General features: G+C 42.7%; 2 protein-coding genes across 9 annotated transcripts in view; both read right to left on the bottom strand.

Moving 5' to 3' along the window:
* SIRPB1 (signal regulatory protein beta 1) overlaps nucleotides 1-13492 on the bottom strand; it is a 61566-nt gene extending 48074 nt beyond the window's left edge. For 6 of the 7 annotated variants that reach the window (XR_004052510.1, XR_004052511.1, XM_030913985.1 and 3 more), the window contains exons 1-2: nucleotides 8817-8934; nucleotides 6848-6986 (exon numbers count right to left, since the gene is read on the bottom strand). Coding sequence is in view for 5 of the 7 variants with exons in the window: in XM_030913985.1 (XP_030769845.1) it covers nucleotides 6848-6986; nucleotides 8817-8915 (238 nt within the window). In the remaining 2 variants the exon portion in view is untranslated. Of the gene's footprint in view, nucleotides 1-6847; nucleotides 6987-8816; nucleotides 8935-13387 lie in introns of those variants that run through there. The other variant, XM_030913986.1, reaches the window with a different exon arrangement.
* SIRPG (signal regulatory protein gamma) overlaps nucleotides 13470-17256 on the bottom strand; it is a 30278-nt gene continuing 26491 nt past the window's right edge. The window contains exons 5-6 of one of the 2 annotated variants that reach the window (XM_030913999.1): nucleotides 14693-14777; nucleotides 13470-13606 (exon numbers count right to left, since the gene is read on the bottom strand). In XM_030913999.1, the coding sequence (XP_030769859.1) occupies nucleotides 14695-14777 (83 nt within the window). In that variant the 3' untranslated portion in view covers nucleotides 13470-13606; nucleotides 14693-14694. The other variant, XM_010360515.2, reaches the window with a different exon arrangement.

Genomic DNA, 17256 nt, shown 5'->3' with positions numbered 1-17256 from the left:
TGGAGGCTCTGTTTTTTGCCTTTCCAAATTCTAGAGGCTGCCCATGTTCCTTTTTTGCAGTTACATCTTCCCATCACTCTAACCTCTTGCTTGCATCCTCACATGTCCTTCTCTAGGCATTAATCTCCTTCCTCCTCCTTGTAAGGACCTTTCTTACATATGGTGTCCGCCCTGATGCTAGACCCAGATGTTAAAACCACTGTCTTCAAAATGTTTGAAGTGGTTTTGGGCACGGTGACTCATGTCTATAATCCAGCACTTCGGGAGGCAGAGGTGGGCCGAGCACCTGAGATTGGGAGTTCGAGACCAGCCTGTCCAACATGGAGAAACCCTCGTTTCTATGAAATACAAAATTAGTCAGGTGTGGTGATGCATGCCTGTAATCCCTACTTGGGAAGCTGAGGCCAGATAATTGCTTGAACCTGGGAGGTGGAGGTTGAGGTGAGCCGAGATCACGCCATTGAAGTGGTAAAGGAAACAATGGATAAAAAACTAAAACCACAGGATTATACATGCATTAACAAAATAATATCAAGAAATAAAAATTATAAAACAAATCAAATGGAAACTTAGGATTTGAAAGTACAATAAATACAGTTCACTAGAGATTTCCCCAACAGGTGTGAGCTGGTAGAAAAAAATCAGAAAACTGGAAGATGGGATAATTGAAATTATGGAGACTGAAGTATGGATGAAAAAAAGGAATAAAATAAAGAGAATAGAATCTAAGGGAATTGAGGGACATAATCAAATGAATCAAAATAACATTATTAGAGTCCCAGGGGGAATAAAAAGGGAAGAGAGAAAGGAGCAGAAGATTATTTGAAGACATATTGGCCAAAATGTTTGCAAACTGGATAAAACTCTTAAATCTAGAAATTAAGATGCTGAGGAAATGCAAATTTAACTCAAGGACAAGCCCAGAGATCCACAATAATACATATCATATTCCAACTCTTGAAAAACCAAAGACAAAGAGAGAATTCTGAAAACAGCAAGAGAGAAGTGATTTCTTACATACAAGGAACCCTCAATAAGATTTATCAACTGAGTTCTTTTCAGAAGCATTGCAGGCCAGAAGACAGCGGGATGATATGTTTAAAATGCTGAACGTGGGAAAAACCTGTCAACCACGAATTCTATACCTGGGAAGACAAGTGTTCTTCAAACATGAGGGAGAAATTCAGATATTCTTAGATAAGCAAAAGCAAAGAGAGTCCATTACCACTAAACCTTACCTACAAAAAATGCTAAAAGGAGTGCTTCAGGTGGAAATAAAAGAATGCTACATGGCAACTAAAAGTTGTATGAAGAAATAAAGGTGTCCAGTTATGTGTACATTTAAAAAAGATCATATTTTCCTGATGCCTCAACATCCCACAAACAAGCTGTGAGCACCCTAAACACATGATGAGGTAATCAGTGTGACAATGTTGGTCCCTGCCACAATTCCTCTTCTTGTCCTCCTCTGCTGTGACCTAGTGACACTGAAACACTCTAGTAAAACCCATCGTGCTTTTTCTTTGTGTCCTCCATCATGACTCCCAGTAAAGGTAATTGCTTCCCATCTCTCTTCTTCTGCTTGGTTGAGGCTACTCCGTGGAACTCCACCCATATGGCTTCCTGTGTGGCATGCCCCACCCCCTCTAGGACCTGTGAGTAGAATAAATCATTCCATTTCATATGCCTCTCTACAAGAACTTTTCATGGCCATGTTAGAGTGATGCTTTAAGACTCAACCAGCAAGACTTACTCTACCATTTTCAACACTAATGGCAATGAGGATAGAATCATTCTAAATTGGGGTGGAAAGTTCCTGGGAGAAGCCCTGTGACTGTTCATGCCTTACTGATTTGCTACTTTGATTGGCTACTTTAATTTAAGAAGGCTTTTTACCCTGATGGCTTTCCTGTGCTGTGCTATGTACAGCTTTGTGTTGCCTTTTGGAGTGCGACCAAGACTCTATCCTAAGGTGTAGACCTATTCCAATATCGATAATGACATCCACGTTTCTTCAAGGGCACGGGATGACATAAACTGATAACAACCTCTTCAAAGGAGATTCAAGTGATACACATATTAATGACACATAATCCAGCATCTCTAAGTTGTTTTGGGGTGCCGGTGGCAACATATTCTTCTTTACAAATTTTACTTATAAATTAAAAGCAACAACCACTCCTGTTTGTGTCTTCAAATGATCAACCTAAAAGTAGAGAGTTTGGCAATGTCTTTCATGCCTCTTGAAGTCTCTAAACCACTCATGATGGCCACACATTTTCCCCAGGGCCTTTGAGGCAAATATAATGCCCCTCTCGGTCTTTGCTATACTCCATTACAACAACAAATTTCTGGTTATCTGTTGGGCTCTCCTGGCTTAGAGTCCAGATCTGAGGAGCATACTCTCCTGTTGTAATTATTAACCATAAATTGTCCCAGAGCCATGCTCTGCTTATCTGAAATGGAGCTCATTGGAATCTAAACTTCCATGAAAACACAAAATTAAGATCACTGCCAGGTAGAGCTGCACACCTTTCTGTTACCAGTTGGCATTACTATTACTGGGTTTGTTGATGCAATAATCCTCAACCAAACACTAGCTGAGTTCAACAGCATAATAGAAGGAATATATACAATGAGCAAGTGGTATTTATTCCTGGAATACAAGAATGTTTCAATATACAAATGACAAACAATGTAGTACACCATATTTATAGAAGAAAGAGAAGAAACACATGATTATCTCATTTGATGTAAAACAGCATTTGACAAATGTGGACATCTTTTGCAGACAAAAACATCAATAATAGGAATATATGAAAACTTCTCTAAGGTAAAAAAAGTTATATACACATACCTTATTTTATTTTCACTCATGACTGATTAATTTACTATTTTATTGACCTATTTATCATGTATATTACTGTCATTACTATGACATTATTGGAAAAAGAAATCAGTAAGACAATCTCATTCATGATTACTATCAACAAAGCTAAAATAGCGAGAAACAAATTTAATGAAGGACATTAAAAAAACTCCACACAAAAAACTGTAAAACCCTGATGAAAAATAAATAGAAGACAAATAATGGAAAGATATTCATGCTTGTGGATTAGATAATTACTTTTGTTAAAAGCGTACATACTACCCAGAGAGATCTACAGATTCAATTCATTATTAGTAAAATTTTAATGACATTTTCCTCAGAAACGGACAAAACAATCCTCAAGTTCACATTAGTCATAGAAAATTGTGACTAGAAAAGGCAATCTTGAGCAAAAAGACTGGAGACATCACACTGCCTGATTTCAAAATTGACTACCGTGCCATAGTAATCAAAACAGCATGACACTGGCATAAAAATAGACACATGGACCAACGGATCAGACCAGGGAGCCCAGAAACAAGCTCACACGTTTACACTCAATTGACTTTTGACAAAAATGTCAAGAAGACACAATGAGGAAGGTCAGTCTCTTCAAAAAGTGGTGTTGGGAAACCTGGATATCCATGTGTAGAGGAATGAATTAGAACTTTGTCTCATATGACATACAAAAATCAACTCAAAACGTATTAAAGTCTTAAATGTAAGATCTGAAACTGTTAAAGTACTAGAAGAAAAGTGCCATGACACTGGTGTGGGCAATGAATTTTCGGATATGAATCCCAAAGCACAGGCAACAACAACAACAAAATAGACAAATGGCAAATTACAAATGAACAAATTACGACAAACTAAAAAGCTTATACACAGCCAAGGAAACAATCAACAGAGTGAAAAGACAACCAGCAGAATGGAAGAAGGTATTTGATAGCCATACATCTGATGAAAAGTCAATATACAAAATATGTAAGGAAGTGAAATGACTCAATATTAAGAAAATAATCCAACCAAAACATGGGCCAAAGATCTTAAGAGCCATTTCTCAAAAGAATAAACTAAAATGACCAGCAGGCCTGTAAAAATACTCAACCTTACTATTCATCTGATAAATGCAAATTAAAACCACAGTAAGCTAGCATCTCACACTTGTTAGAATGGCTATTATTAAAAAGATGATAATTAGTTTTGGAGAGGATGTGGAGAAAAGGGGATTCTTGCATATAGCTAGTGGGAATGTAATTTAGTAGAGCCATTAGCGAAAACAGGATGGAGGCTCCTCCAATAATTAAAAATAGAACTATCATATGATCTGGCAATCTCACCGCTGGGCATATATCCAAAGGAAACGACATCGACATGTCACAGAGATGTCTGCACTCCCATGTCCATTGCAGCATTATTTATAATAACCAGGATATTGACTCAACCTAGGTGTCCATCAGTAGATAAATGGAGAAAGAAAATGTGGTATATACACAATGGAATTCTAATCAGCCTGACCAAAGAAGGAAATCCTGTCATTTCCAACAACATAAATGATCCTGGAAGATGTTATGCTGAGTACAACAAGCCAGGCACAGAAAGACAAATATTGCATAATGCCACTCATATGTAGAATTTTAAAATGTTGAACTCATAGAAGTAGAGAGTAGAATAGTGGTTACCAGGCACTAGGCAGAGGGTGCATTTTGGGAGATATTGGTCAAAGGATACAAAATTTCAGTTTAATTAGGAGAAATTAGTTCCACCATTTTGTACAATATGGAGTCTTGAGTTCATAGCACGATTTGTATTCTCAAAAATTGTTGAGAGCAGATTTTAAGAGATCTCACCACAAAAATGACATACATGCAAGGTAGTTCATATGTTAATTACCTCAAATTAGTCATTCTGAAATGTACACATATTTCATTAATATGATATACATGATAAGTATATATAGTTTTCTCAAGTAAAAATAAAATATTTTATTAACAATTTCATTGACATTAGCAACTTGGAGAAACAATGATAAAAAATGAAATCTCCTGTGTGTGCCTGTACACTTACTTATATGCACACATGCATATACATATGTATGCACACACGTATATACACACATTTGCAAATATATATACATACATACATATATATACATATGTATAAACACACATATAGATACATTCACAAATATATATCAAAGTGTGACCCATTGTGATAGTATATAAGTTTGTTTTGTGTGTTAAATAAAATCACAACACACGTTAAAATCTCAGGAAAATATTTGGCCCATAGAAAGCATCCAACACGTTATTAACAAACTTAGAAGTACATACATCACAATCGTAACTCTGGTTGTTGCTAAATAGTGTGGTAGGCGATAATTAATTCTACGTTTACTTCCCTGCATTTTCTAATATCTCTGCTAGTAGCATAACATGACTAAAAGAATGAACTCTGGAGCTGGTCGACCTGGACTTGAATTCCAGCTGCTCCACTGACTGAGGTAGAAGACAATGAATGGAGAAGTTCTTCCCTCTCCTTGACTCCTTGTTTGCAAGTAGGAAATAATAGTTGTAGCTTTCACACAGGGATGTTGTGAGGATTAGTGGAGTTAAAACGGGCAAAATGCTAGTAACTGTGTCTGCGTGGTAGGAAGAGCTCAATTGTTAAACTCTTACTGCTATCATTTGTGTACAGTGTACGTGTGAGAAAAATAATTTGAAAAGTGAGACCCCTGCCCTCTAGGGCCTGTGAGGTGACATCACAGCAGGGCCCAGTGGGGAACTGAGGGGCTGCTGTACTCAGCCCTCTGGTTCTGGGGTCGGCTCCATGGCCTGAGAAGGGATCAGGACAGGCAACTTGCCTGGATGCAGTAAGCAGGGCTCTCCCAGGCTGCACAAGGAAAGAGCCTCCAATCCTGCCTGTCTTGGGGAAGGGGAAAGAAATTATCCTAGGGAAAGTTAAGAGAACCAAGGGAGGTTGTAGTACCTGTTATGGGCTGAATGTGTTCCCCAAAATGTATGTGTTGAAGCTCTAATCCCCAGCACCTCTGAATGTTACAGTTTGGGAGACAGGGTCTTTAAGAGGGAATTTAGTTAAATGAGGTCATTGGGGTGGGCCTTAATCCAACATGACTGATATTCTCAAAAGAAGAGGAGATGAGGACACAGACACACACACAGTAAGATCATATGTTAAGACACAGAGAGAAAATGGCCCTCTACAATCCAATGAGAGAGACCTCAGTAGAAACTAACCCTGCTGACACCTTGATCTTGGACTACAGCCTCCCTAACCACAAGGAAGTAAATGTCTGTAGTTTTAGCTGCACAGCAGGCAGGTCTTTGTCATGGAAGCCCTAGGAAAGGAATATAGGACCCAGTAAGCAGCAAATGTGGAACTTCTTAAAGAGGAAGAGGTCACAGAGAAATGGGTGGTAAGATTCAGGTCACAGGGGAGGGAGGAGCATGGGGGAACAGAGGACACAGTGAGGAGCACCCTTAGGTAGAACCGTGGCTGAACATTCCCAGGACACACTGCACCACTGGCCATCTCAAGGGAGCACCATTACAGACTTCATCTCCTCACAGTGGTGAAGAGAGAGGGCTGGGCTTGGAGTCACATAACCCTGTTAGGGTGCCTCTGAGCTCAGTCTGTGGCCTTGGGAATGTTGTTTGACCCTAGGGCCTCAGCACTGGTAAGGATTTAAATAATGATTCTTCTCTGCTTTGTCCATTGAAATATCAAAATGTAAGTAATTGTAGTGGTGGTTGAATCATCCTGTGGTTCAGTGCCTCTGGTAGCCAGCTGCAGATCCACAGAGAAAGTGCTCAGCTCCCTGATTTTCTTCTCTCAGTCAAGGCCTAATCCTTGGCCTTTCTTGGCAGCCCTTGTCATTGTCTGGAATCCCTGGAAGTCCAGGGGCAGGCCATGTCTCAGTGGGCAGGGAAAAAGATTTTAACCCAAGGCAATGCTCACCTGTGAGTGCCCCCAGCAGTAGTGTCATCAGCAGGAAAGGACCAGGAAGGTGGGACCAGGAGGCTGGGACAGGCATTCTGGAGAACTTAAGAGCCTGCTCTGTCCAAACGTCTGTGCTGAGAAGATCGCAGACTCTGCTCTGAGGAGACAAGACAAGCCCTACCTCCCTGAGTTCAAGAGGAAGTGGCTGTGATGGAGTGAGGCAGTAACCTGCTTCTGGATTGTGAAATAGAAGTCAGGCACAGCAAGCAGCTACAATGCAAGCAGTTACTCACGCTCCATTTCAGGAGAATCAGACAGGCTTAGCAGAAATAATGCTTCCTTCCCACCTGAGGTCTGATTTCCTTCCTCATGACTCCTAACCCCATCTTTATGTCTTCTTGGTGATTTGCCATTTGGGGCTGTTAAGCCAAGAAGGACCTGTAGTTATGAAATGTTTCCTAAACTCTCCATCTCAAGACCCCAGGATGTGGTTGGCTTGTGGTCTCATTCTGCACCAGCCTCAACCAAGTACTACTCATTTGGGGACAGGAGGAGGGATCACAGGACCTGCTCAGTGTTGGAGAGGAATCAGGTCTGCTCTTGAAATGGTTCCCTATTCCAAACCTTTATCAATATAACTGGCAAAACTTCACCCAAATTCAGTCTCAGGTGGCCCTTAGCACTTTCATGTGCCTGCACCCAGAAGAAGGAATTATTTCCTGACTTCTTCCAGGAGAGGCAGTGGGCTTAGGTAATAAGGATCTGTTTTGTGGGGTGAGATGGGGATTATGGGTTATGGAAAGGGTATAGGCTTATTATGGGGGAGAATTTGGAGGGAAGATTCCTGGGGCAGTCACATCAATTTCAATACTCTTTGCTCTGTACACAGAACACCTATTCCATTCGTCTCTGTGTTCAGATGGGAACTGAGGAGGGCGGGAGAATAAATACCCTGGCTAAGAAGATGTGTTAAGGAGTTGGGGAAGTTACTGGGCCTACCTAGGTTCAGTTTTGCCTTCTAACCTTGGGATAATAAGTCTCACTGCCATGTTTTGGTGAACATCAAAAGAGATAATGACTATATATCCCTGAGATTCAGTAGGTTATTATTGATACTCATGGTGCCAGGTGAAGAGGGAACTCAAATATTGCTTTTAAATGCATTCCTACTGCATGCTGAGTTTCCCACCAGTGGCCTTCTCCCAGCTTCCCAGGACTTCTGGGACCCAGCTTATGTGGTGTACTTGGTCTACCTCTGACATTCTGAGATCAGTCACTCCCTCTGGATCCTCTTCACCCTGCCTCTTGTCCATCTGTAGATGAATTCCTTTTCTTACAATCTCCAGCTGCGTGACTTTCAGCAAGACACTTGACTTCTCTAAGCCCTAACTTAATTACATGTAAATGGAAGTTATAACATGCACCTTGTAGTGATGTGGTAAGAGTAATATAAACCATACAGAAGGCTTGATTCATATTTAATTATAACCAAAAAATTGTGGCTATAATTACATTTGTGTACAGGAAGAGTTCACTGCTTCCCTGATATGCTTGTGCTTCAGAAAAACTTCCTTGGTAGGAGAAATGGTTTCTCCTGCATCATCTATGACTAAGAAAGACCTGTCTAGAAGCCTCTCTTTCCCATGCTGGGCTTGTAATCCTTCACCTATCATGAGTAATTGTCAAATGAAATTGTAAAAGTCATCACATTTCCACCCAAATTTCTGTTTCAATGTGGCAGATGCACAGAGGGTGAAATCATCACCTCCTCCACACTCACAGAAATGAATATAAAAATGATAGAATCATGTTAATCGATGCCAAATTACACTTTAAAACAAGAAACTAGTCTCTAGATGACATGAAGGGTAGTAGCTGCCGTGTTTATTGTAGATGTCCTGTGCTCCAGATACTGTGCCAAGCATTTTATGTCAGTTACCTTATTAATTCATCAGTCTGGCCCCAGGAAATTAGCACTACTATTAACCTTTTTTACAGGTGAGGAAACTCGAGGCACACAGGCAATAATAAATTTGTTCAACATCACCCAGCTTTTAGAACTAGAACACAGGTTGTCACACTCCATGGCCTTCACTTTTAACAGTTCAAACTTCCTCCTTTAGCTCGGAGAAGTTTGATCGTCTGGAACCTTCTTCTCTCAACACGTCAAAGTCATTCTCCATCCAGCTTTGTTCCATTGCTGGCGAGGAGCTGTGTTCCTTTGAAGGGAGAGAGTGGTGATCATTAAGAAGTCAGGAAACAACAGGTGCTGGAGAGGATGTGGAGAAATAGGAACACTTTTACACTGTTGGTGGGACTGTAAACTAGTTCAGCCATTGTGGAAAACAGTGTGGTGATTCCTCAAGCATCTAGAACTAGAAATACCATTTGACCCAGCCATCCCATTACCGGGTATACACCCAAAGGATTATAAATCATGCTGCTATAAAGACACATGCACATGTATGTTTATTGCAGCACTAATTACAATCGCAAAGACTTGGAACCAACCCAAATGTCCATCAATGACAGACTGGATTAAGAAAATGTGGCACATATACACCATGGAATACTATGCAGCCATAAAAAAAGGATGAGTTCATGTCCTTTGTAGGGACATGGATACAGCTGGAAACCATCATTCTCAGCAAACTATCGCAAGAACAGAAAACCAAACACCGCATGTTCTCACTCATAGGTGGGAAATGAACAATGAGAACACTTGGACACAGGAAGGGGAACATCACACACCAGGGCCTGTCATGGAGTGGGGGGAGGAAAGAGGGATAGTATTAGGAGATATACCTAATGACGAGTTAATGGGTGCAGCACACCAATATGGCACATGTATACATATGTAACAAACCTGCACGTTGTGCACATGTACCCTAGAACTTAAAGTATAATAAAAAATTTAAAAAAAACTAATGACAATAGGTATAAATATAGCAATGGCAAAAACTATAACACAAAATAGTTTGAAAATGTTGCAATAGAAATACTATCTTAAGAAGTATAGTTTAAGGTAAAAAGCACAAATAGTTGAAAGAGAAATGTTTCCTTTTATGAAAGTAATAGCTAACCTGAAAGATGAGTCACAAAATATTATGCCTTCAAAAATGATAATTTGAAATATATGACTCAAATATTGATAGAATAGTTTCCATACTTTGGCAGAATCTCTACTTAAAGCAGCAAGATGACTTCCTGTGAACTCCAATCCTTCACTGAAGATCTATTAGATGCATAGATACAATTCGAGTGAAAAATGTTGTGGAAATCATGTGGAGAATTGAATTTCAAATTTAGGTTGACTTTGTGCAGTACAGATACAGCCTGAATTTTTGAGAAAACCAGGAGCCTGGGGAACCATGAACTAAAATTCTCTTTCTGTCAAGTATGGCCCTGCACTCATGACACAAGGTGCAGATTATGAGATAAGGCTGTGGGACAAGTGAGGAGTCAGTAGATGTTTGAGAAGAGCAAAGGTTAAGCTTGTGGTCTTAGGAATCAGAACTTCTAGATTTGAATTTAGTTCTATCAGTTCTAGCTGTGTGACCTAAGGGAATCTATTTAACATCTCTGCTTCTTGAGTTCTCTCAAATATAAAATGGAAATAATAATCATATCAACTTCAGAGGTTTGCTATGGTGATAAAATGGATTAACATATGCAAATTCCTTAATAATTGCTGACTGTCCTCCAAAAGTTAGATGTTATAGTTATTAGGTGGTGTTTTGGTAATACCTTTAAAAAACAGACTTTCTGTCCTAGAGGATTTATGATGCAATTGCAACAATCCTGGCCAATGGCTGGGGGGTGTGCAGGTACCACCACATGATGAGTGTGGGTCATGTGTCCAGTCCTATAGTCACAAAGTCATTACTAGCAACAGGGTCATGGTACAAGCATGGCCTCGGAAAATCGCTATGGTGATTTTCGGAAAGGCACATCCCAGTAAGAGTCTACACAGATGCTCATGGAAAAGGTGCTCCAAATCTTGTCTCCTGTTGGGATGGGAGAGAAGAAAATGTTCCCAAATGGAAATCTACAGAAACGGGTGAAATGGGCTGAGAGGTGAGGATATATTACATATAAATACACCCTGGTAGAACAGGCTGCACTCACCTGTGAGTCCCAATAGCATAAAGAGGCAAGGGTTGTCCAGGTGGGCTGGAAGACAGCTATGGCCATTGCCTCCTCTGTTCAAAGGTTTATCATGGGGAGACCCCAGCCTCTAAGCCCTGCAGGAAAGGAGAAGCCCCACCTGCCATGATATCTGAGGAGGGAATTTGCCGTGGAAGGAAAAGGCCACGAGACCGGCGCAGCCTCATAGTAAAAGAGGAAACAAGCACAGTTGCCACTCCTGGGAAGTTGCTGATATCCACTTTGGGGTTCCCACGCCTGGGAGCCTTGGACAGTAGTGGAGAGAGTTTGACTGCTCTGGGCCTGCTGTCTGTCCCAGAGGCACTCCCTTCATGCCAGGGTTCCCATGGCCCTTCCTCATTGGACAGCCCTGATCCATGGGGCCCTGTAGCTAAGGACTGAGTTTGGATCTTCAGAGACTGAAATTCTGGGTGTGGAAAGTTTGAGGTCTTGTTATTGTAGTAGCTTTTAAGGATGGAACCAAAACTCCTGGATGACCCCTGCAAAAAGTCCCTAGAGCCAACATCAAGTAACAAGATGAGCAAATAAGAAATAACAACTCTTCTTAGGTCTGTCAGAGAAATGAGGTCACAGAACAGACCACTGTCTCCAACACTGGAAGTTAGACAAAATGATATAGATAATTACAACTTCCTGAAGCCAAAACCTCCATGGGAACCAGTGCCAGGGTAGGAAAACGTGCACTGTAATTGAAGAATTGCTAGAGACTTGGCGTGGGCCAGTCTGAGAAACAGATTCCAGGAGGACCCAGTCACAGGGAACTCCAACACTGTTGTGAGTTTTACCTCCAGGAGCTTGATTAGGTCCTCAGAGTGAATATGAGAGAAATATTCACTTATGCTTCCTGTGGGGTGGGGAGGGGAAAGTGAACCATTTTGAAATACACCAGAGTGCTCTTTCTTCTTACCAAGCCCAGCTCTCAGGAGAAACTATTTTACCAGAGCCTAATCTGCTGGACTTTGATCAGAGCCTAACCTACCTGGGGAAGGCAAGCACCCAACTCCAGTCCCCTCTAGCTATCCTGTCTCACCATAGGGGGAAAAACTGAGAGGCACTTGTGAAATCCACAGGCCAGGGGCACAGGCTCACACAAGACTGCAACCTCATGTAACTGGTGATGAGCCCGCGTGACATTTTCGGGAAACAAATAATTGAAAGACAGATTGGACAACCACAGTGAAAATGAAGTGAATAAATGAGCAGTGAAAATGCTGGAGGTAAGGTTCAAATTGAATGTCAGTGGCGTTATAGAAGCATAAATAGCTGGTGGAGGCAACGTAGATCCTGGTAGTGTTTGAGAAGCTTCAGATAGGCAGCCCGTAGAACTTAGAGAAGGTGAATTTAACAGATATGGGATGGGGTGCTGACAAATAGGGTGAAGGTGTCCCTGAGGATGTGACAACAGCAAAAATCTTCACGTGAAAGGAACTTTTGCAGAGATTTCACCACACTGAAAATGCAAATGCTAAGGTGCTAGAAACAAATCCAAACTTAGGAAGGTGATAAAACACCCAGGTAGAAAGGATGCTTGCTCCATATCAGAAGTGTACAAGAAGGAGGTAAGCACTCTTTCAACTACTCTTGAAACATTTTTACAAAGAAATAAAATACTTGAACGCTCGATGTTTCCAATGTTTTGAATTACGGTGTACTAATAAATATTCATTTATTATTTTTTATTGCCTTCTACATTTGTAACTGACAGTATGAGAGTTTCCGATATTTTGACAAAACATTGTAAAGGTCACAAAATGATCACTGTTTTTCTGATTGGATGTGGAGATTGCTTTCCTGGGTTTCTGGATGCACAGTCATTCTTGCAATCCTGCACTCCATGAAAAGTTAGGGCTGCCTGTATTCGGTATAATTCTTATGGTAATACATGCTAAATAAAAATTAATCAGGATAAGAGAAATTAAAATGTCAGGGTAGACGGGAGAATTGACATTACGTACAGGGTGGTTTGCAAAAGGTGCCTTTAATAAAGTGACCTTAAGCAGAGGCTTGAAGGAGGGATGAAGGGAGCCATGCAGCTGTGTTGGGGAAGAAGCAACAATTTGACTTTTCCAAAAATCACTGTAGCTGAAAAATGAAAGCCAATAGAGGCTACAGAAGTGTTCCCGGAAGAGATGATGCTGACCAGGACAGGGAGGGTTGGTGGAGGTGAGAAGTGTTCAGGTTAGGGATGGAACTCAGTGTTGTCCTGCAGCAAGCTTGGACTGGCCCCTGAAAGCCAACCGTTAAATTTCAGGAATTTTGCAATCCAGTTGTTAAACTTCTAGTAGCTTGAAACTGGCCATGTTGGGGGTGATTACACCACAGAAATTGTCAAGCACAACAAATCAGTTTTTATTTTTTTTCATTTAAGAGAGTCCATTTTTAAACACTTACCATCTCACGAGTGATCATAAGTATTTTGAAGGCAGATTTGAATATGGGATGTAAAGAGACATCAGGGAGGACTCCAGGAGTCAAGGAGGCTTTTGGACTGTGGCAGCATTTCCGCCATGAGCAACAGGGCTGGGAAGCCTGCAGGATGCTAGAACTAGTGTTCTCATCACAGAGAGAGCAGGGAGAGCTTCTTTGTTTCTGAGTGTGAGGAGTAGGACCCTTAGACAAAGAGGAAGGAGAATATTTTTATTTTCTTAAAACCACTTTGGGAGTGCATTTGTATTCAAGAGGCAATAGAGAACCTCGACAAGGCTGGGGAGTTGGGGTAGGCAGGAATCTGGAAGACAGGATAACTCTTGAAAGCCTGGAGAGAGTCTGTGGTTTATGGCCAGTCCCAAGGCGATGGATGGGAGGAGTCCTGGTGTGTTTAGATATGGCGTGTTTCTCACATTCTAGGGAGGTGTCATAAGTCGGTGCCCAGAGCCCAGTCCCATGGCCCCTGCTCAGAACCATGAATGAACACCCTGCTCTGGGGCATCAAGGTCTGTGTGAAGGAGCAACAGGAGCCTGTGGGCAGGCAGATGTCTTGGGAGGGGAGGCGTTTGGAGCCAAGTCTAGAGAAGCTTCTCACTGACTCATTCTCTCAAGCTGAGCCTCTCAAGAAAGCAAGGAGGCAGCAGAGATGAGGGTCCCACGTGGCAGGGGAGGAAGGAAGGAGCTGTGGGAAAACACATCCACATTTAGTCATCTGCTCATCATTCAAGAAATGTTTCCTGAGAGTCTGTTATGTTCCTGGGGCTGGTCTCCTGTGATGCCTGTCATGGGTGGACAGGCAGACCTGAGATAGAACTCTGCGTGCTCAGCCATCCTGCCAAGTCCTGATGCCCTTTCCCATATTCCTTCCACTCAGACACACAGAGGGTCAGAGCACAAATAGCCTTCAGAGCTTCTCATCTGGGCTTCTCAACATTGGTCTACAATGTGGATTCCTCTGACCCCATCGAGTCCCAGCATTCAAATAATCTACAGAGAGCCTGGAAGGAACCACCCACGCATCACTGCTTCCATGAAACTCCTAGGGCACTGTGGACACCTTTGAACACGTTTCAAGCATCCCACATCGTATACCACCCACATAATTTCTGGGGGTTGGGAGCCTCTTAGAGGGTTCCCCAAGACTTCCCAGGGTGCGGAGGGAGCTTAACTCCATGGACCCTGATGCTGCGTGGCATGTGGGCTGGGCCTCCCTGTTGGCCTTACCCTTCTGGAATAGCCCTTGGTCGGTCCTCCCTTCCTTGTACTTACAGTCAGGTCTTCTGCTTCCAGGGGACGTAGATGGGGCCCAGGAGGACAGCTATGAGGAGCAGCACAGTAAGAGATGATGCTGGGCCTGGAAATCACGGAAGAGGAGGAGCTATGAGAGAGGCCACTTGGGAGGCCATTGTAGGGACCTCCGCCTCCACTTATCCCATCTGAGGCTGTCTGGGCCCATCTATGCCCCACCTTTGAACCTGCATCCTGCCCTGGCTATCCTCACTCCAGCACAAGGCAGAAGCCACAGAAAGAGGCTCCCCATTCTCACTCATCCTGTCCCGGGTTGCCACCTTATTCTCCTGGAGGGAAGAGGTGGAGGGAGCGTGTACTCAGGTATTCATACATGTGGCAACGGGGTTCCTTACTTGACCCTCACAAGCTTGTGGGAGCAGGGACTATCATTCCATTCTGATAGGGAAACTGAGGCCCATGGATTTTAGGGAGGGTCACAAGGTTACTTGCATTCAAACCTAAAGAAGCTCATCACTAGTGTTCCTTAGGATGATCCATGAGACCGTATCCTTTGGAACAAAACAAGTCCAACTTCCCAGGGAAATTTTAATGACTGTAAAAGCGTAGGCAGGTGGCTTGAGGATGGCTTCACAATGAGAGTTGCAGGTTCCCTGTTTAGCTCCAGAAGTAAGGGGAGGACTCCGTGTTCTCGGAACCTGGAGGAGCCGTGGAGCGCTGGACATAATGAAACCATCTGGCTAGAAAACACCCTGGTGAGTCATGGAAATGGGTCTCATGCTTGGAAGGGCCTCAGATGTCACCTAGGCCACCTCCACCCCAGTGCAGGTGTCATCTGAAATCTTTCTGTTAGTTGGGCACATGGGGAAGCACATGTTTGGACTCTGCATTTTTAACATGAGCAGTTCGGGCTTTTAAAATCAACATTTTTAACACGAGCAGTTTGGACCATTAAAGATATTACAGTGTATTTTAAATAAATAAAATGGTGCTGGTGGGTCCTTAAGGAAGAAATGGAAATCTCAGCATCTTTGGCTGCTGGGGTGTTAGAGGCCAGCAGTTCTCGGCTGGGTGGCTCTCTGGGACTTCTCCCTTGAGGAGAGCTGCACTGCCCAAGTTCACTCCTCCTTCTAAGGGACAGCCCACAAGAAAGATTGGTTGAATTGAAAATAGGAGGGCCACGCCTTTCTCCTCAATTAAAAAACCCTCTCAGCTCTTGGGATCTCCCCAGGAGCAGCTGGGTCTTTGTCCTACCTGCACTATAGCTCAGCACCTCCCTCCTCCTACAGTCCTGCCTCCCCATTTCCTGAGGCATGTTGACCCTACAGCTCTTCAGGAAGCTTCCTGCATTCCTGTATCCATCTCTAGTCTGCCTTATAGAGAAACTGACCTTGGTAAGTGGTCTGGAAAACAGACTCTAAAATATAAGTTTGAAACCTGTATACTCATCAGCTCTTAATGAGGACCCCAGGGCTGGCAGTGAGTGGGGCTAGGCACCATGGCTTGTAGCTGTGATGCAGTTGATAAAACTTTCACTGGCAGTAAACTGGGATGGTGTAACCACAGGCAGGAAATTCCTTGGCATCAGGCTTTTGAAACAGATTGGGAAATGGTAGTTATAAGGACTAAGTTGTTCAATGGCTATCACTGGGCATCAATTTTTTGGGGGAAAGATGCTGAGAAGCTAAGAGTGATTGATTATGAGTTAAGTTTCACTGTGAAAGCAAGAGGACTTCTTGGCAGCACTGTACTTTCTTATCTCTTGTGACTAGAGGGCAGAAAGAACAGAGGGTTGGGCTCTGGACATCATTAAAAGAGTAGCAGAATCACAGAGGAGGATGAATCTCAGCTTCAACGGTTGCCATGCTGGGGTAGGGCCCTGATGGGGAAGTTGTGGGACCCTGAGATGTGGGAGTGGACATTTGGGTCAAAGCACTTAAAGATCTTCAGTTGATGTAGGAGCTGCCAGGTACAATTGCAGCAGCATAGCTACTTATCTCTACAAAATATCCTCCCCAAATCAAAATAAAAAATGAAAACAAAACAGTAAGTTCTGCACAACCCTGCTCTCAGTATTACTTGAAGATAGAAGGCCAAACTGCAAAATGACTGTGAGTCAAAAGAGAACACTCACCTAACCCTAGTGCACAGTCTGTCACCATGCTCCCACACCAATGGCGCAGCACTTACATAATCACAAGGCATCTTGCACTTTACCTGCCAGCCTAGACAACTTAAAATGCATATCCAGCCTTAGTACCTGAGCAAAGATGCTACATCTGGCAAACCGAAAGCACCCAAAAATGGCAGCCCTGGTCCTGGTCCAAGCCAGTGTGGATGAATAACTAAAAAGCAAATGCAATCCAGTCTTGATGGTGCAGTTTCACCTCCCTGAGAAGTAAAACTATGAACCTTAGAAACATCACAGGGAACAGGAATAGGAGAAATTTCAAGGTGGGAGAGGAAGAAGGGAGACTGACTAGGGCCCTCAGGACAGAGGGACAGCCCTGCAGCCAGGCACCTGGAACCCACCCCCCAATACCAGCCCCAGCCATAAACAGAGGCAAAGGAATGACATAGAAAAG

The sequence above is a fragment of the Rhinopithecus roxellana genome, chromosome 13 (assembly GCF_007565055.1).
Source record: "Rhinopithecus roxellana isolate Shanxi Qingling chromosome 13, ASM756505v1, whole genome shotgun sequence".
Lineage (NCBI taxonomy): Eukaryota > Metazoa > Chordata > Mammalia > Primates > Cercopithecidae > Rhinopithecus > Rhinopithecus roxellana.
This window is presented reverse-complemented; position numbering and strand designations above follow the sequence as displayed.